This window comes from Oryctolagus cuniculus, chromosome 10 (assembly GCF_051225735.1).
Source record: "Oryctolagus cuniculus isolate XC-2025 breed Fujian yellow rabbit chromosome 10, ASM5122573v1, whole genome shotgun sequence".
Taxonomy (NCBI): domain Eukaryota; kingdom Metazoa; phylum Chordata; class Mammalia; order Lagomorpha; family Leporidae; genus Oryctolagus; species Oryctolagus cuniculus.
This window is the reverse complement of record NC_142876.1, coordinates 25,086,416-25,107,775: the sequence shown is the minus strand read 5'-3', so window position 1 is coordinate 25,107,775 and position 21,360 is coordinate 25,086,416. Positions and strand designations below refer to the sequence as shown.

The 21,360-nt window shown below is 37.7% G+C and overlaps 1 protein-coding gene across 2 annotated transcripts in view; it reads left to right on the top strand.

Moving 5' to 3' along the window:
* DCC (DCC netrin 1 receptor) overlaps positions 1-21,360 on the top strand; it is a 1,201,543-nt gene that overhangs the window by 1,095,160 nt on the left and 85,023 nt on the right. For both annotated transcript variants that reach the window (XM_051851212.3, XM_051851210.3), the window contains exons 21-22: positions 1,237-1,269; positions 18,468-18,533. In XM_051851212.3, the coding sequence (XP_051707172.1) occupies positions 1,237-1,269; positions 18,468-18,533 (99 nt within the window). The remainder of the gene's footprint in view (positions 1-1,236; positions 1,270-18,467; positions 18,534-21,360) is intronic.

Sequence of the window (21,360 nt, the reverse complement as noted above, 5' to 3'; positions counted from 1 at the left end):
AGAACACTGGTTAAATTTTGAGAATATATAAACATTTTAAAAATTTTTAAAAAGTTTGTGCAGACCTTAGACTCATAACACTTAAGCCATCAGCGAATACTTGACAAAGAAGTTCTGCAGATCTATTAAAAATAGAGTTCTTATAGGTAACAATATCATATTATACACTAAGAGGATAGATCTTGCATGGTATTCTTACAATAATAAGAAAAAGAAGGGGAAATAGAAGGAAGAAGCAATGTGTGGGAGGGGACTGGGAAGTGAGGATGGATACGTCTATGCTCCTTGTGGTGGTGATGGCTTCCTGGATAACAATCCCAAACCCATATGATTATATGAAATGAATATGGATAAGTTCTTACTTATCAACCAAGTATCAAAAAGAGTTTATTTTAAAAATAAAACAGTCTCACCTTAACATAAAAAACATCCTGTGTATATCATTTTCCAAACAGATCATCAGAATTCAAACTAACTGCTTAGTATTATACATTTTCATAGTATATGTCTACATATTATTTTTAAATGAAATAAATTGTAATTGATCTCTGGTTTAAAAAGCCGCCATCTGATGAAACAGACATAAACCCTATTCATCTGAATGATATTTTGCTAACAATATTGTTATTGAAGTGCTTTGTTTCTATACACTTTGATGGAACATGACTTGTGTTGCTCCTTTTAGAAAAGGAAGGACTATAGCCTGTAAAGTGTTTTATTTTTCAAACAGTGATGGTGAATTTGCTATGAAATTGTCACACATAATGAGAAATCACTGTGTTATAGCTTACTGCTTATCTTCTGTGTAACTTTGAGATATATAGAAGAAGCAAACCAGCAAGTTTAGTGAGATTTGTGTGAGATTGCATAAATTCTGAAAAGGAATAGAAAAAAAGACTCCTCAACTTACTGAATATATATTTGGGTGATAATTACATGGTAACTGCATGAATTACTTTCACTATTCTAGTTTTAATTAAACTTACATAATGATCAATCTGATTTATTTAGAGGGACTTATTTAAGGGGGACAAGATATTTTTAAGGATGCACTTTTACAACAAAAGCTTTATTTTTTTCTTCTCTGACCACTTATTTAATAGAAATCGCCGATTTTATTTCAATATGGCAGTGACCTTGATATGAAAACTTGCTAACAAAACTCTTGAGATGGTATGTCCGCTTTCTTGCTAGGAACTGTGAGGTCTAGTAATACTGTTTCTTTTTCTCCCACAGTGGAACACCCTGACAAAATGGCTAATGACCAAGGTATGGTGGCTCACTCTCTCATTGCCCCCCTTGCATCAGTCCTGTCTGTCGGAATGTCAGTCATTCCTTTGGAGTCCCCTTTTCACCTGGGCCATGCACCTGATGAGGCAGACACTGGTGTGATGATTAATCTTCCTAATGAAGTTCTGCTTGGCTGAGGCTGAGGCTGAGGCTCTGATAGGGAAGATGTAAATTTTCTTGAGAGGAAATTGTTTTGTCTCTATTCTGAAGGACCAATTAAAATGTCAAGCTTCTTTGTATGAAATAAATTTTTAGTCTCTGTCTGCACTTCTGAATAATTCACATTAAGTATAATTAAGTTCAGCATAATTTTCAAGCTGTTCTTGCACCCTTTCGTGAGCTATGGATTAAAGTTCTGTAACTCTACATAAATCATGAATGCTTTTCCTCTGCGATGAGATGCTTTTAATACATAAAAACAAAGTTGGGTCAACTTTTTTTTTTTTTTTTAGGACATCATCATTTCTCATTTTGAAACCAGAAAGCTTTCATTCTGTGACTCAGATGCTGGTCTGACTTGATGCATTTTCTCCTCCTTCCCTTCTTTTGCTAAATGCTGATTATCAGCAGGGACAGAGATCATTTCACACAAAGGAAAAATGGAGATAAAGAATTAGGCATCCAGTCATAGTTACCTATGAATTTGCTATCATGATTTGTGCAATGATTGATAAAATAGGATTACAGTATTACAACATTATAGAATGCTGAGGGAAAACAAGAAGAGATTATGAGTTGCATCTTTTTGGGATGCTATGAGATGTGTAAGTGCAGTAGTTGGCAGGGTATTTGTTGCAGAATCAGCAGTAGTTTGCCTCCCACCTTGGGCATCAAAGTGCTATCAGCAGAACCAACACACAGACATGTCTCTCAGGGAAGCATGTTGTAAAATTAGAGGAGAAACATTAATTCCAGCATGAATATTTTTAAACTTTCAACAAATGTTAAGCCCCTTTTGTTAGCTCCCACTGACAACCAAAGGCTACCCACATGAGTAGTATTTAATTCAGTGATTCTGTGTTCAGGTTTTTCTCTGGGTCCTTATACCACACCTCTATTTAACACAGCATGGCTAGGGGCTCATGGTTGGAATGGTGGAAATGATACATTGCCAAGAAAAGTCTATCCAGGGGTAAAATTTCCACAATTTAGCTGTTCCTACTCACTTCCGTAACAAGTATTTTCGTAAGATCAACATTGAGCGTATGGAAATATCTACAAAAATATTAATGGTGAGTGATTGTCATTACCATATGTTTACATAAATCATTTATAAAAATAGTCATATGATTAATTTTCATTAGCATATATTTATTTAGGTCAATTAATTGTTAAGGCTAGCCAAATTCAAATCTGGAATAAATAGTTAGAAAATATTTTGTTATTTCAATTATTAATTTTTTTTATTTTGACAGAGTGGACAGTGAGAGAGAGAGACAGAGAGAAAGGTCTTCCTTTTTCCGTTGGTTCACCCTCCAATGGCCACTGCGGCCCGCGTGCTGCAGCCGGCGCACTGCGCTGATCCGATGGCAGGAGCCAGGTATTTATCCTGGTCTCCTATGGGGTGCAAGGCCCAAGCACTTGGGCCATCCCCCTCTGCACTCCCTGGCCACAACAGAGAGCTGGCCTGGAAGAGGAGCAGCCAGGACAGAATCCGGCGCCCCGACCGGGACTAGAACCCGGTGTGCCTGTGCCGCAAGGCGGAGGATTAGCCTAGTGAGCTGCGGCGCCGGCCTCAATTATTAAATTATTAATACTATTTTTCCTGCCATGGTTAACTTAATTTGGAACTTTCACAAATATAAAACTCAATTTGTGAAATTATATTTAGAAAAATATGTAGAAAATTATATAGAGAAAAAGTATAGAAAGAGAAAGAAAATTAGAGCCATTTAATCCATTGAAATGCTGTGTAGGCCGGCACCGCAGCTCACTAGGCTAATCCTCCACCTTGCGGCGCCAGCACACCGGGTTCTAGTCACGGTTGGGGCGCCGGATTCTGTCCTGGTTGCCCCTCTTTCAGGCCAGCTCTCTGCTGTGGCCAGGGAGTGCAGTGGAGGATGGCCCAGGTCCTTGGGCCCTGTACCCCATGGGAGACCAGGATAAGTACCTGGCTCCTGCCATCAGATCAGTGCAGTGAGCCGGCCTCAGCCATTGGAGGGTGAACCAACGGCAAAGGAAGACCTTTCTCTCTCTCTCTCTCTCTCACTGTCCACTCCATCTGTCAAAAAAAAAAAAAAAAAGAAGAAGAAGAAATGCTGTGTAATTAGCCTCTTAGGTAAGAAAATGCCAGATTTTTCAATATGTGAACTTCCAGTTCTCTTTGTTTACCTTTTGTTTTATGCTGTTACTTTTCAGTTAACTGTTTTAATGTCATTTCAAACTAACAAATACACACTTTGCAAATTGGCCATTGTATAATTGAAAAATGAACAGACAATAGTTATTCATACTGCAGACCTCTGATCACCCTCCAGAGATTTCCTTCAGATTGTCACAGTGAAAATTTCTTCAGATTTACAGTGAAATCCTATCAGTTATCAGGAACAAAAGGACCTCAAGAATTATTGCCAGTAGCTGAGCCTGTTAATAAGTTTGGGCAATTGTTCCTTTGCTTTACTTGGTATTACTTAAAAGGCTCTGTCACATATTATGCTACTGGGTGCCTTATTCAATCCCAGCAGACACAGTTGGTCAAGGTGATGGATTCTGAGTTTTCTTCCAGACTCAATTTATTTGTAACATTAAGGGGGACTGATGGCATACATTTAGTAGCAATAAATAATATCTTTACCTTCTCACCAAGAAAGCATGTAGAATTTTCTGGACATCAGAAGTTCTTTATAAGAAACATCAGCCTTCTGAGTTGATAACCTAGTGCTTGTGAAATAATCCTGATTAAGAATCCAAGACTAATGAAAATAATAGCACATGCCTGGTTTGAAATGTTCGTAATCCAAGCACGTAGCAAATCTGCTCAATGTTTTATTGTGTCAACTGTTAGACCTATTTGCCCCCTTCACATAGAGAAATAATTCTACTGTAAATAAATAATAAGAGTTGAATTTCTACTGGAAGAAAATTCCCTGCAAGAAAAAAATTGACATCTTGAGTCAGAGTCAACCTAGCAAAGATGAATCCTAAACAGAGAAGCCAGAGGTTGAATTTGACTTGAGAGAATGTGAGAAAAGCTTTGATTGTTCTAAAAAGGATCTATCTTTGCAGGTTCTTGTCACAATTACTTTTTTCTTGGAATATAAGATCTGCCTTGAAGAACAAAAATGTGAAAACAAAAAGTCATTTATATTAGAATCAGTTTTGATTTGGTAAAAAGATTTTCTTCTGAAAACAGTAGAGTGAAAATGATAAGACAATTAACATGGAACAATTAATCCATCTCTATGATTGTATATGGATTGTACCTAGCACTTTCTTATCACTGTAATGTTGACCTACTATACAATTCCCCTTTGGCACCTCCATTTACCTTGCTCCTATTTCTGATTATTTCTTGAGACTCTTCAAGGCACAAGTGACCAGGAAGTTTAAGAGTAAGCATGAAATTTTTAGAAATTAATCACAAGTATAATTTTTTGGATGGTTGCATAGGCTAAAAAGAATTGCACAGGCTATGTAGAGTGGTCATAACGTATATAGAAAAGCTCAGCTTTTTTTCTCTTCCTTTTTGACTTTTTTTGTATTTTAACCAATTTGTCTGTGTCTGTGTCTGTTGCTGCCTGTGTGGTAAAACAAGCCCTTCTGAAGCTGTTACCTATAGTCACTGTGCTGAGAGCTCATGATTGATTCATTTAACCTCCATTAGCAGTAGTGTGAGAGAGAAGTTATTATTTTCTTGTTAGCAATAACAAAGCTAAAGCTTAGAGAATTTAAGTGACTAGTTATAGAAACACAGCTGGAAAGCCCATTATTCAAACCCGTAAGACCATGTTGCAAAAGCCTTGTTTTTAATCATCAACTGCAGTCATCGCATAGGAGCGCATGTTCTGTATATGTATGACCAACCACCCATACACCTCTGATAAATAGCTGTAGAGTATCTAAAGAATACCACAAACGGCTCTCAACCTGGGGACTTGTTAGTTAATGGGAAGCTCAACATGCAATCCTGACACTTCTTTATCTCGGAAAACCTAGGTCTGATGCCAATTGCATTGCCTTAGTCAGCTTGAGTAGCCAGTACAAAATGCCACATAGTGGGTGTGTTAAACAATGGAAAAAAATTTTCCCCCAGTTCTGCAGGCTGCAAGTCTCAGATCAAAGTCCTGCAGGTACTGTTTCTGGGGCGCACCCTCTTCTTGCCTTGCAGATGGCCTCATTCTCCCTGCGCTCTGTGGCACAGATCAGAAGAGCACAGTGCTGGCTCTTCTCGAAAGGACACTGATGCCGCTGCCCTTATAACTTTATTTAACCATATTTTCTTCTGTGAAGTTATTGTATACAAATGCAATCATATTGGGGATTCGAGCTTTAATATATAATCTCAGAGAGGACACAGTTCAGTCCATATAATCCATACTAAAGGCTATTCTTTCATGCCTTCGTTAATTTTCTACCCACTTTTTCAGACAAAAATCAGAAGGTAAATGTTTTGCTGTCAACAGAATTGAAATCGAAAATGTTTCTAACTCTTCTGAACTGAGGCTATTCTACCAAAAATAAATTTGAATTTTTTTTTCTGAAATCATTTTAACATTTTAGAGCTTTTCAAGGACTACCTTAGAAAATCTCTTTAGGGGTTGCAGTTAAATTATCTGGAGCTATGTAATATTACCACATTGCAAAGGTGACTAGTAGGACCAACTTTTAACCTTAAGGGATTGTTTTTTTTTTTCATCTTTGTACTCTCTTTAACTCCTGAGTATTTTTTCTCCACATTGAGGTATCTGTGTATGAAAACTGGCATTCTTATATGATCACAAATGCTAAGGATTTCACATGAGCTTCTGGGGTAGTAGGGTAGGTGCTGTAGCAATGATTCCATACCATTAAGGGGACAGAATCTCTATGAAATGATCTGTCTCGCTGCTGAGATAAATTACAAAGAATATACTCTCTTCTAGTTTTCAAGCACTCTCCTGGGTTCTTTAATTCTTCATGGGCTGATCAGTAACTGTAGGCCTGGAGAAGAGGTGGGTATGCGTCATGAGTTTACTGAGCCAAATGGAGACTGCTGCTTTAGCCCACCCTCCCGCAGGGTTGGGGGATTGCTCCCCTGCGAGTTGGTCATGGCTGACGACGCTCTTGCCTTCCCCATCTGCAGTGCACGCTCTGAAGACCACTGGGATGGAATCAAATATGTTAAATTCTAGCATGATCCTGCCACTGGGACCTCCTTTGCGACTTTTCTTTACCTTCTCACCTATAAAAGGATGATTTTTGTCCAAATTTTCTTTTGGTTTCTTTCAAGTTTTAGGCTTGGTATTAGAGTCAAAAGTCCAGGTACAAAGTCTTTCTGTGGTGTAACCCCTCACATTTATGGCTTTCCTGCTCTGTGCTGACCACTCTGCCATGCACTGTGCATGTACCCATTACAGTATAAAGTAGCGCTTTTTTAAGAACAATTGATTCTCACAAAAACCTTACAAATGCAGAAAATGAGACACAGAGAAGTTAAAATTTGCCTAAAGGCTCATTGTGTATAAATGGCCAGGGCATACATAATATGTACCCAGCCTATATATCTTAGAATCTATACTCTCCTAACTACTGCATAATTTCTGAAATGCAGTGTGTTAATTGGCTGCTACTTTGCTACCAAGAAAGTTAAGGCTAACTGGTATCACTGTAAGTTCACCTGTTTTAAACGACTTTGTCTTTCCTCAATAGAGTATTCAGGCAAAGTACTTAACACTACACCTGCCATTTTACACCTCAGCAGTTTTAATCTCATGAATAAACAGAATGTTAATTGTTTCCAATTTCAGGGAAATAGGGTTTTCAAGGCAGTCTAGTCAAGCTTGGAATTTAGTTAATGTAATCCAGACTTTGCAGGTTTTGGATTACCGCAGCCAGGCTGTTGTTTGAAAAATTGAAACCTTTCGCACCTTCTGATGGGAGCTGTTTAATTGAAAATTAAAACCTCTTTTGACCTTCTTATTGTGTATAGTTTCAACTCAGTTTGTTATTCAGCTGCTTGCTACACCCACTTGAAAAAGCTATTCTCACCTGTGATTTTCTAAAATTTTGCAATTCTAGAAATTATGACTCTGGTGAAAAAATAGAGGCAGAAAATGAGTAATGTGCTCTTCAGAGAGTGTGAAGGTGCTTATCATGTTCCCGGCAAGCAGTCAAGTAGCTACTTAAGTCAACCTCTCAGGAGTTTTTATGTTTTAATAAGTAATTTTGCAAGGCTAAAATATAATCAGTACTCATAGGAATCAATGTGATTCATGGTAGAATTTTTACCTCCTCAGCCATGTAAGGTAGACGTTTTTGTTTACAGGCCATCAAGTAAAATTTCACACACGAGTTCTTTGGTAAGGCCCACTCAGGAGGATGCCATTGGCTTGCTGTAGGCATTAGTCAAATACAAGGTCTTCCTAGCTTTGTTTTTGGCCCAATTCTATCAATCCTGAACTCTGCCTCCTCAATTTTCTTTACAAAATACAGATGGGTTCCTGTTACTTGCAGAATGAACTTAACACTTTTCCATCAAGACACGGGCTGACTGAGCCCAGCTCCTCTGTTCTAGCTGCCTGGCCACTAGAGTCCTAAAGCTGTGTCACAGGTGCAGTCACAGCAATCCCCAAGTTGCCTTGGGATGAGCACACTGTGCACAGCTCTGTGCTGTAACCCGCACCATTGTCTCAGCCTTAGTGGTATCATCTCCCTTTCTCTATAGACCAGTCCTCATCTTTAAGACCCCTCTCCCAATTCTATATTTTCCAAGAAACCTTATTAACTTCTGGCGTTTCTCTGTTCCAAAAATGTCCGAATCACCTATCTTACTCCTCAATATATTATCCATGTCTTATGGTTTAATATTTAATTTTTCAGCTTCATGGAAAGAGTGTAGATTCCCCAAAGACAGATGACTGGCTGGACTCACATTGTTATGCCTACCTCCCTGCCCAGACTCTAACTTATGAGGTACAATGCCAGATAAGTGTGCATCCAATAGAATCATACACAAATATATGAGGAAATACAGAGTAAGACAGGGGAGCCACTACCTATCTAGTATTAAGATACAAGTTAGAGAACCCCAAAATAATAGTGCACATAGCTGTACATACTGTATATGTCACTGCTCCTGCCAGAGGTGAAAAGATACAAACGTTTGCTTCCAACAGAGAAAAGTAAGTCTATTCACTAATTACCTCTAAAATGTAGACATGAAAAGAAGTTCTCTGTGATTCAGGAAATGCTGTTCACCTTTGTGGGAGATTCTGACATTTTGCCATTTTGCACACTTTTATTGACCACCATCCTTCCTCTGCTTTTTTTTTTTTAAAGGAAAAAATGGTTTAGACATGGATTTCATCATCCTCTTAAAATTCTGAGTACAGAGAGGAGAAAAAAATCACAAGTAATGGATTCTTCTCAGCTTTTTAAAATTTAAGTTATACGAGTTTCATGTATTTCATATACACAGATTTAGGAACTAAGTGACATTTCCCCCACCACCCTCCCTCCCTCCTACCCATGCTTCAACTCTTCCTCCTCCTCCCTCTCACATACCAACTCTTGATTTTTTACAAAAATCTATTTTCAGTTTATTTAATGATCATATAGTTAACCCTACACTAAATAAAAGAGTTTAACAAATGTTATGAAGAAGAAAAAAAAAAAAAGTTCCTCATTGGAAGAGACAAGGACTACAAACAATCATCTGGTCTCAAAATGTCTCTCTCTCTCCAATACATTACATTTCAGGTACTTGATTAGTTACTTGGATCAGGGAAAACATATTGTATCAGTCTTTTAGGGACTGGCTTATTTCACTAAATATAGTGGTTTCCAGTTGTGTCCCTCTTGATGCAAAAGACAGGATTTATTTATTTATTTATTTTACAGCTGAGTAGTAATCCACAATATATACACTGTGATTTTTTTTATAAAAAATAGTTGATGGACATCTGGGTTGATTCGATACCTTAGCTGTTGGGAATTATGCTGCAATGATCTTGGGGGTTCAGATGACTCTTTCACATGCTTATTTCATTTCCCTTGGGTAAATACCCAGGAGTGAGATGGTTAGGTCATATCATAGGTTGATAGATTGTTGAGGTATCTCCATACTGTCTTCCACAGTGGCTGTAGCAGTTTGCATTTCTACCAACAGTAGACCAGGGTACATTTTTCCCCACATCCTCAGAAGTATTTGTTGTTTGTTGATTTTTGTATGAGAGCCATTCTAACTGGAGTGAGATGATACCACACTGTGGTTTTGATTTGCATTTCCCTAGCTAGTGAACCTGAGCATTTTCTCAAGTTGCTGTTGGCCATTGGAATTTCCTCTTTTGAAAAGTGCCTGTTCAAGTCTTTTGCCCATTTCTTTTTTTAAAAAACTTTTATTTAATGAATATAAATTTCCAAAGTACAGCTTATGGATTACAATGGCTTCCCCCCATAACATCCCTCCCACCCGCAACCCTCCCCTTTCCCACTCCCTCTCCCCTTCCATTCACATCAAGATTCATTTTCGATTCTCTTTGTATACAGAAGATCAGTTTAGCATACATTAAGTAAAGATTTCAACAGTTTGCTCCCACACAGAAACATAAAGTGAAAAATACTGTTTGAGTACTAGTTATAGCATTAAATCTCAATGTACAGCACACTAAGGACAAAGATCCTACATGAGGAGTAAGTGCACAGTGACTCCTGTTGTTGACTTAACAAATTGACACTCTGGTTTATGGCATCAGTAATCACCCTAGGCTCTTGTCATGAGCTGCCAAGGCTATGGAAGCCCCCTGAGTTCACTGACTCTGATAATATTTAGACAAGGCCATAGTTAAAGTGGAAGTTCTCTCCTCCCTTCAGAGAAAGGTACCTCCTTCTTTGATGACCCATTCTTTCCACTGGGATCTCACTCGTGGAGATCTTTCATTAAGGCTTTTTTTTTTTTTCCCCAGAGTGTCTTGTCTTTCCATGCCTGAAATACTCTCATGGGCTTTTCAGTCAGATCTGCATGCCTTAAGGGCTGATTCTGAGGCCAGAGTGCTGTTTAGGACATCTGCCATTCTATGAGTCTGCTGTGTGTCTCACTTCCCATGTTCTCTCCCTTTTTTATTCTATCAGCTAGTATTTTCAGACACTATTGTTGTTTATGTGATCCCTTTGGTTCTTAGTCCTATCATTATGATCAATTGCGAACAGAAATTGATCACTGGGACTAGTGAGATGGCATTGGTACATGCCACCTTGATGGGATTGAATTGGAATCCCCTGGTATGTTTCTAACTCTACCATTTGAGGTAAGTCAGCTTGAGCATGTCCCGAATTGCACAGCTCTTCCCTCTCTTATTCCCACTCTTATATTTAACAGTGATCATTTTCAGTTAAGTTTCAGCACTTAAGAAGAATTGTGCATTGATTACAGTATTCAACCAAAAGTATTAAGTAGAACAAACAAAAAAAAATACTAAGAGGGATAACATATCAAGTTGCTCATCAACAGTCAGGGTGAGGGCTGATCAAGTCACCATTTCTCATAGTGTTCATTTCACTTTAACAGGTTTCCTTTTTGGTGCTCAGTTAGTTGTCACCTATCAAGGAGAACAAGTGGTATTTGTCCCTTTGGGATTGGCTTATTTCACTCTGCATAATGTTTTCCAAATTCCTAACAGGGATCACTTTTCAGTTAAAATTTAAACACATAAGAATAATTGTGTGTTAATTACAGAGATCAACCAATGGTACTAGAACAAAAAAAATACTAAAATGGATAAAGTATTACATTGTACATCAACTGTCAGGACAAGAGCTGATCAAGTTGCCCATTTCTTAACTGATTATTTATTTTGTTGTTGTTGAATTTCTTAAGCTCTTTATAGATTTTGGATGTTAACTCTTTATTAGTTGCATAGTTTGCAAATACTTTCTCTCATTCTGTCAATTACCTCTTCACTTTACTGACTTTTTCTTTTGCATGCAGAAGTTTCTCAGCTTAATGTAATCCCATTTATCAATTTTGGCTTTGAATACCTGTGATTCTGGAGTCTTTTCCAAGAAGTGTTTGCCTATGCTAATATCTTTCAGAGTTTCCCCAATGTTCTCTAGTAATTTGATGCTATTGTTCATTGATCCATTTTGAGTGGATTTTTGTGTAAGATGTTAGGTATGGGTCTAGTTTCAAACTTTTGCATGTGGAGATTCAATTTTCCAAGTACCATTCACTAAAGACTATCCTTGCTCCAGGATTTATTTTAGATCCTCTGTCAAAGATAAGCTGGTTATAGTTGGATTAATTGATTTCTGGAGTTTGCATTCTGTTCCATTGGCCTACAAGTCTGGTTTTATGTCAGTACCAGACTGTTTTGATTATAACTGTCACATGGTATATCTTGAAATCAGGTATTGTGATGCCTCCAGTTTTGTTTTTGTTGTATAGGATTGCTTTAACTCTTCATGGTATCCTGTGTTTCCATGTGAATTTTGGCATCTTTTTTTTTTTAGATTTGTGAAGAATGTCATTGGTATTTGATTGGGATCACACGGAATCTGTAAATTCCTTTTGATAGTGTGGACATTTTGATGATGTGGATTCTTCCAATCCATGAACATGGAATTTTTTCATTTCTTAATATCTTATTCTGGTTTTTAGTATTTTGTAATTTTCATTGTAGAGATCTTCGAAATCCTTTATTAATTTATTCCAAGATATTTAACTCTTTTTGGAGCTATTGTGTTTGGGACTGATCTTAAAATATCTTTCTCAGGCATAATATTGTCTGTGTAAACAAAGGCTATTGATTTTGTGTGCTGATTTCATATCCTGTCACTTAAACTCTTCTGTGAATTGCAATGGTCTCTTAGTGTAGCCTTTTGGATCCCCTTTATATAGAATCATATCATCTATAAATAGGGATACTTTGACTTCCTCTTTTGCAATTTTTATCCATTTAATTTATTTTTCTTGGCTAATGGCTCTGCTGAAAACTTCCAGGACTATATTAAATTACAATGGTGTTGGGGCTGGCACTTTGGCTTACTTGGTTAATCCTCTGCCTGTGCCACTGGCATCCCATATGGGCACTGGGTTCTAGTCCTGGTTGTTCCTCTTCCAGTCCAGCTCTCTACTATGGCCCAGGAAGGCAGTGGAGGATGGCCCAAGTGCTTGGGCCCTGCACCTGCATGTGAGACCAGGAGGAAGTACCTGGCTCCTGGCTTCGGACTGGCATAGCTCTGGCCGTGGCAGCCATTTGGGGGTAAACCAATGGAAGGAAGACCTTTCTCTCTGTGTCTCTCTCTTACTATCTAACCCTATCTGACAAATAAATAATAAAACATAACAATGGTGAGAGTGAGCATTCTTATCTGGTTCAAGATCCTAGAGGGAATGCTTCTAGCTTTTCCCCATTCAATAGGATGCTGAGTGTGGGTTTGTTATAAATTGCCTTGATTATTTTGAGGAATGTTCCTTCTATAAAGTTTTCATCATGAAAGTGTGCTGTATTTTATCAAATATGTCTCTGCAACTATTGAGAGAATCTTATGGTTTTTTGTTCCTTAGTTTTTTAATATGATGTGTCACATTTATTGATTTGCAAATGTTGAACCATCCCCGTATACCAGGGATAAATCCCACTTGGTCTGGGTGAATGATGTTTCTGATGTGTTGTTGGGTATCATTAGCTAACATTTTGTTCCTTAGAAATATTGGCCTATAGCTTTCTTTCTCTTTTGTATCATTTTCTGATTTAGGAATTAAAGATGATTCTGGCTTCATAGAAAGAGTTTGGGAGGATTCCCTCCTTTCTAATTGTTTTGAATAGCTTGAGAAGAACTGGAGTTATTTCTTATTAAATAACTGAAGTTATTTAAATGTCTGGTAAAATTCAGCAGGGAAGCCATCTGATCCTGGGCTTTTCTTTGTTGGGAGGTTCTTTATTACTGATTCAATTTCATCTCGTTTATTTGTCTGTTTAGGTCTTCTATACCTTCCTGACTGAATTTAGGTTGATTGTATGTGTCTAGGAATCTATCCATTTCTTCTAGTTTTCCCAGTTTGTTGTCATATATCTCTTTTTATTAATTCCTGATGATTCTTTTATTTCTGTGGCATCTGTTGTTAAATTTTCTTTTTCATCTCTGATTTGACTTATTTGGCAGCACTACACAACCACGCCATGGTGCCAGCTCCCATGGGTCCATTGTTAAGAAGTTTGCAGCACAGATAGGACAGGATATGTACACTCAGCCTGACATGAAGATTATGAAATGCCAGATAAACTGGTACTATCTATATATGGACATACCAAGGTGGGCTGTGGTAGAAAAGGCTTCTTAAATCCTAGAGGTGGATTTTATATACAAGAATAGAAATTGAACTATACAATGACTTCATGGGGAAAGTTTAGGTCATCTCCTAATTGGAGAAATCCTGGCATGGGAAAGCAAGAAGGAGAGCAAATAATGAGTAATTCAAGTTGAATTCAGGGGACAACTTGGGTAGCACAACAGCAGAGGGAGAAATTGGTGATGAGGGTTTTCCTGTTTCTCTCCTCTGTTTTGATAGTTCTTGGTCTTTCTTACTTTTCTACATGCCAAGTGCCCACTGTCTACACTAGACACTGAAGACCTGCATGTTTCCCCAGATCCAGAGCCTTTAAAACTTATTCACTCTTGGTCTCTGATACTGATCTTTTCTGTTTGGGGAAAGGAAGTGAAAGCAGAGGGAGAGAATGCTGACCCAGGACAAGAATAGGAATGAGGACTCAGTATCAGTCAACTGGGAAGAGTGTCCTTAGCCTTCTGTGTCCACCTGCACTCTGTCTGTTCTGAAGAAGCACCTTCAGGTCCAGGACTCTGTGTGCTTCCAAAGGAAACAAGCAATGTCCTTTTCCTTCCATTTTGTTTCGGGTCCCACTGAGAATGGAGCCAACATCTTTCATTTCACTCATGGGCCTCTTTCTCACACCAGGGTCAACTCCCGAAGTATTCTAATTTCTATTCCCCAACCCCCATTCCTTCTTTCAGTTATTGATTTACTCACTATTGGTAAAATCATCACCATCATCATTATCATCACTACCACCAAAAGCACCAAAGCACCTTACATGGTCATACACGGAGAACACAGCACAGGTGTCACTTTGGTAGAGATAAAGAAACAGATCAGGGGCCAGCATTGTGGTGTAGCTGTTTTAGCCACTACCTGGCATCCCATATGGGCACTGCTTTGTGTCCAAGTTGCTCCACTTCTGATCCAGCTCCCTCCTGGGAAAGCACCAAAAGATGGCCCAAGTGCTTGGGCTTCTGCACCTTCATGGGAGACCCAAATGAATCCCCTGGTTCCTGGCTTCAGCTTTGCCTACTCAAGTAGACCACATAGGTTTTACCTTTTTTTTAAGACTTATTTTATTTATTTGAAAGACAGAGTTACAGAGGTAGAGATACAGAAAGAGGTCTTCCATTCCACTGGTTCACTCCCCACATGGCCGCAATGGTCGGAGCTGCACCAATCCAAAGCCAGGAGCCAGGAATCTCCATACCATGTGAGTACAGGGGCCCAAGGACTTGGGACATCCTCCACTGCTATCCCAGGCCATAACAGAAAGCTGGATTGGAAGTGGAGTAGCCGGGACTTGAACCAGCACCCACATGGAATGCCAGTGCTACAGTCAGCGGCTTTATCCACTATGTCACAGTGCCAGCCCCTGGAATTTTCTACATATTTAATGCAGTATATAAAAGATTCAGGACTTTTTTAGGATAATTATATTGGAGAACACATGATATTATATATTCTTTTTATTACTAGATAATTAAAAATATTTTAACTTAAATCTGATATTGATTTATAATAATAGATAGTTTGTTCTTAAATCTTTAAAGTCAGAGTAAGAACCATCCATAGCTAGCTAATATTTTCCATGGGTATGCTTATAAAAGATCTGAATACAGTGATTGAACTCTGTCATAGCAGGATCCATACCTAATACATATTTTCATATGATCCCTTCCCTGAGGAGCTAGGCCTGTTTAATAAATTAGAATGAATTATTACCAAGGTTATGCTCCATTAATGAAATTAAGATCTTTGGGATTAAGCAATAGTTTATATTCTTTTGCATTAACTAATTTTTATTCCAACCATCTTCCAAATTCTAATTAGTCATTCTATCAAAGCTTATGAAGTTATCCAAGTTAACTAAAAACATACAATATTTACTCTCTAGCAATAAGTCCTTAAAAATGCTTAAGTAGTCCAAGCAGTAACACCCAGTACCCTTCTGCTTCAGTCTCCAGTGTCTCATTTGATAATTTCATGGTACTTGCCCTATACCAGTGGGAGAATCTTTTAATTATTATCATGCTTATGACTTATTATTTTCCTATATAAGAAGTCTCCTATATAAGAAGTATTTTTCAAAGAATAGAGGCTTAGCAGCATACAAAATTACAATTTGATTCCTGTTTCTTTAGATCTAGACATCCAGTCTCATCAATACCCCAGAAATGGGTTTAGTTTCCCTGAAGAACTGGTACAAGAATTCTACATTACCATAAATCCAATCTTGCTTGCTGATGATATCTAGTTTTGTTAAAGTACTTTGTGTTGCGTTTGTTAAGAGTTACTTAATTTTCTTTTGTAATATTAGTGTAATTGTAACCAACATAAAGTTAACCCATGTCAATACACTGCTTTTATGTCTAGAAAGCCCATGTGATAAACTGTCCTAACTTACTCAGATGCATTTCCAGGGTTCCTTCATCATAGAGCTCTGACCTGTATGACATCTGATTTTCTTCTGTCTACTGAAACGTGCAATATAATCAATAGCCTTGCTAAATCTAAAAGATACTACACCCATAGAGCTTTATGTCTAAGTAATATATGGATGTGCTTTTGGGCTTGTTTTTGCACACTCCCACAAACATGCAGGGAGAGCTGGAAACTTCATTAAAAAGACATTTGTCAGGATGCTAGAGGGAAAGGAAAATCCTCCACAGGCTATGTACCTAATTTCCAGCCAATACAGGATTACTCCCAACAGGAATCATTTATTGCTTTTACTGGCCTAAGTGATGGGGTTGTTAGCATATCTTTTGGCTGACTGCTTTGCAATCAAGCTGCTTATAGTTGCTAGAAAAGTCATCTTAATATTCATACAGAACTTCTGTCTCACTTCATTTCTTCCAACATTGATCTCACAGTGTCCCATGGGCAAGGCTTATCCTCTGCTCATTGAAACTAGAAATGTGTCAGAGTTACATAAGCAGGGTATTTGCAAAAGGGTTAGACTAGGCCAAATTTAGTCAAACTACCAGAATTTCACAATTTCTGATACTCTCAATTGCTCCTCTTAGTGACCTTTCACCTCCAAAACACACACACCTCGGAGGCACCATCCTAACTCCTCTTTCCTCATTTCTCATAGTTATTAGCCCAGAGATATTTAAATGTGCCAATTTATACTGAAAACACATCAGATTTATTTCTTGCATTGCATGATGGAAGATTGATATCCATCCCAACATAAGCTCTGATTTGATATCAAAATAATTTTTAAAAATAGGATAAAATTATATGTTGTTTCGTCATAATCTTTTGGCTAATAAAATGAAATTTTTGAAAAGCTTTAGTAAGAGGAGTGTTTGGTATGTAAAGCAATGTCACAAGACCAGGACTTACCAGTCATAGATAACAAAACTAAAATCTATAGGTGTGAGAAACCAACCTATGTTATTGAACCTGCCTGCTCCACTTGACTTTCTCTACATCATCCACTGATATTAATTATTTCATAAATAATTCCTTTAGGCAAGGAAAAGGGACAACGGACAATGCTTGTATTCTGATAGGTATTTTCACAAAGATTTAACCTTCATGTTTCTCTGTAAGTGATCTACTTAGAGATTCAAGAAATCAAAATCTAATCAAATAATTACTGTCCTACAAATGCTTCACTAGAAAAAAGGGTTACCTCTGGTAAAACACCATTCATTAAATTTTGGATAATAGTATAATTATTTCGGATTAATTCCTGGTTCCGTCATCTTAAATATTACTTGCACAACTGCTAATCACCTAAGGGAGACAAGTTTTTCCAATCATGTAAATCTAAAACAGCCTTCTTTCTTTCACCTTGAATTTTTTAAAAAAATATTTATTTATTTTGAAATATTTATTTATTTGAATGAGAGAGAGAGAGATCTTCCATCCTGTTGTTCACTCCCCAGTTAGCCACAAAAGTTAGGGCTGGGCCAAGCCAAAGCCAAGAACTTCATCCAGGTCTCCCATGTGGGTGACAGGGGCCCAGGCACTTGGGCCATCTTCCAGTGCTTTCCTCAGCCCATGAGCAGAGAGCTGGATAGGCAAAGGAGCAGCTGGATATGCATCAGCACCCATGTGTGATGCAGGCAGCAACTTCACCTGCTATGACATACTGCCGGCCCCTCACCGTGTATCTATTAAAAATACTTAAACCTTGCGTGTTGGGATTTGCCCCCTATTATTTATTGCCAATTTTGTACCTCATTCTCCAGGTATCTTGCTTAGTATATTAAAAAGGAATATTCAAAGCCCAGCTGTGTGAAGAAGGCACTATCCTCTTAAACGACAATAGTGGTGACTCCCTGCTAAGTCATGGCAGATGGACATCAGCAGAGGCTGCATCCATGAGCTGTGATTTACCTCTTTTGTCTTCTGAAAAGCACATTTTGGACATATTTTGCTGCTGGACCTCTTTTGATCCTTTAATAAGAACATTGAGAAAATGAGGAGGAGGTGACTTATCAGAAAGAAGCTGAGTTTTACTCATTTAAGGGAATCTATTTTCATCATGGATTTTTCTCTTCCTCAAAAAGTAACATTTTCTCAGTAGTATAATGGTGTTAATATTGTTCATCGTTCTTGGAGATGGTCCAAAGAATCTTGTTCACTTATTGTTTAGTTTAAAATACTCATTTTTGTCTGTATTGTTTCATTTGTTTTGTCCTGGTATATAGCCACTAATATTCCAACATGCTTTCCCATTAAACAGGTCGTCATGGAGATGGGGGTTATTGGCCAGTAGATACTAATTTGATTGATAGGAGCACTCTCAATGGTAAGTATATAAATCAAGTTCTATTTGGTTGATTATATTTATATTAATCAAGTCAGTAATTCTAGAATGTCTGAAGCCAATTTTCTATCGAATATAAGTGTGAAGAACCTTCAACTTAGGGTTTTACTGCTATTATAGAATCATGAAGTCACTAACAAACCTCTAACACATTCCACTGGGAGATGATGCCCATGAGAGGTAACAGATGGAAGAGGCATCTTATAAAATGATACAGGGATGCTAAATACCCACATTGTAAATGGTTTTGATATTTTTAAAATGTTTTTAAAAATCTAATTTTAATAGGAAGAGATGATATCTAAGATTGATTAAACCGAAAGGCACTCAAATTCACAAGTTAAAGTTAGTGAACACTTCTTTCCTGAAGAGTACATTGGTTCTCCAAAATTCTGAATCCTCTGGCTTGTTGCTGCTAAATTTTCTTCATGTTGTCAAAAGAAGGCATTATTGCTGCTCAGCCCACTGGAGCATGCCCATGTGTCTGTTGGCTTTGGGGATGATCAGATGGGGTGAACGCCTAGAACTTCAGGAAAAGAGCAGGTTGGTGTAGAGACGAGTTCTCAGCATCTTGCCCTCAGTTTTGCTGAAACAAGAACTTTGAAAAGATGAATTCATACTAGTTAAATTCCACTAGAACTAATGCACATACACAAATATTTTATAGGCCTTTTTTATAAAAATAGTGTTGCTGATTCTTGGTTTGATTTGTGAAAAATTTTTCACATTTAAAATGGAAAGATTAACACTTGTATACCCACTACCAAAGTTAAGATAATACAAACCTAATTTATGTGTTTTCATTATCGCCTGCTTCTTTATGACTCATTTTAATTTTTACATTTATTTTTAAGACTTATCCACACGTTTACAAACAGTAGTCATTTATTTTGTTGCTGTACAATGTTCTATTTTACAAAATAATGCCATTATTTATTTAATCATCTTTATGAGGTTTTTATGAGAAATTTCTGGGTGCTCTCATATTAAAAAGTTTAAGTGGGAAGCCAAATTTGTGATATAAAAGTTGTCTGTTGGATGTAAAATTAAAATACAGGGGGTGAGTTGCCTCTTTTACGCTATGATAATCTAATATATGCGTTTCCCCAAAGAGGGTGTGTATGACATCTGAACTTTTTCTTATTCTGTCTTAGCTATTTTAATAAATATTTTGGCTTGGGTAATTTATAAACAGTTGTCTCTTAAAACCCCACCTCTTACTCCCACTGCAATAGGGGATTAGATTTCAACATATGAATTTTCTGTGTCCCTTGGGGTGGAGATGGGGATCATGAATATTCAGACTATAGCAAGCTTCCTGACTATCTGTCAATCAAGTCCTTCTTGATTTTAGCCAGTATACCCTCTCCTAATTCTTGTAGCTTTCTGTTGTCTCTTCCACAGATCATCTTGTGTTTAAATAACATGACGCCCTCCAGTGGCAGTTAAGTTTTAGACAGTTGTTTTGGCTAATGCCTACCTCTGGTAGTCTCGAATGTACACAAGAGGCAGTTTGGGGATCTCACAGCAGGAAGGTAAGAGAAAGGGTTTTTTGGAAACCAGAACACAAGCATGCTCTGTCAAATGGATTTAGGTAATGACAATTCTCTTCCCCAAACTTGGCAAGTTTCATTACCTCACTCTCCTGCTTTGAATTTTATCTCAAATATCAATAATAAGTCAGATATACATAATGCATCCAAGCAGTCATCGGGGAATGCTGCTAAGTTCTAGGTGAGTGCTGTGCACTTGCAATGAGCTCTCCACTGCAGGAGCAATAAACCATAATGCTGAAATGGCCAGGTGGACAAGGCAGAGAAATACACACCTAGAAGATGAAGGTGATGAGAAAAATGCAAGGATGTGCAAGGGGGTCAAAAAAAAGTAAGTTCTAGAGAAACCCTGTGGGGAAATAATTGTAGTATTTTAAGTCAGCCAGAAATCCTCTAAGTTTGGAGTTTAAGCAGGGAGTTAGCATTGCCCCCTTGAGAAGTATCCTGCAGAGCTGATTTTGAGATGCCCTCTCCACAGGAGTTTCAAATTGAAGTTTATCCCCATGACTATCTACACCATCACAGGATAGAGTGCCAACAAGTTAAAGAGGGAGTCAGTGTGGATAACTGAGAAAGAGCCGTTGTCTTTAACCAGCCTTCAACCACTCCTGAATGTGGGTATGGGTTCAGGAGGGAACAAAGGAGAGCCTCAGACCCAGAGCTGTGGACTCTGCTAATCTGCACGACTTAAGGACTCCAGTCTTGGGTGGAATTGCCAGATTTAGCGATTAGGAATAAAAAGAGGCCTGGTGAAGTCTGAATGATATGCGATAGCATATGAATATGAGATCAAGAAAAATTTTACAATGGACATATGCATAAGCAATGGGAAATGATTTAAATCTTGTATTTTTTGTTAAATCTGTCAGTTCCAGTGTTAGGTCAAAATTTAAAAGGTGGTGTTGAGTAGCTGAACTTCCCTTCTAAGTAAAATGACATTTTGATAGAAAAGAAGGCCCAGCCTAAATTTAACATGAATTTATAGCAAATAGTAACTTTTCAAAGAAGTCAGGTCTCTGAGGAAGAGAACTCAAGAATTGGAAGAATGAATATATGTCAATGTATTTATTAATTTATTTATTTACTATTTAAGTTTCCTGGTGAAAATATAATCATCATTGAACCTGACCTGATAAACTACTTTGCAGGAGAAGGTCATAAAAACAAAACAGACTAATGGCAGTTGGTAGCTTAAAGCCAGTCTGTATAGATTATTGACTTTATCCCTCCCAAATTTTTCCTATCACTAAATGGTA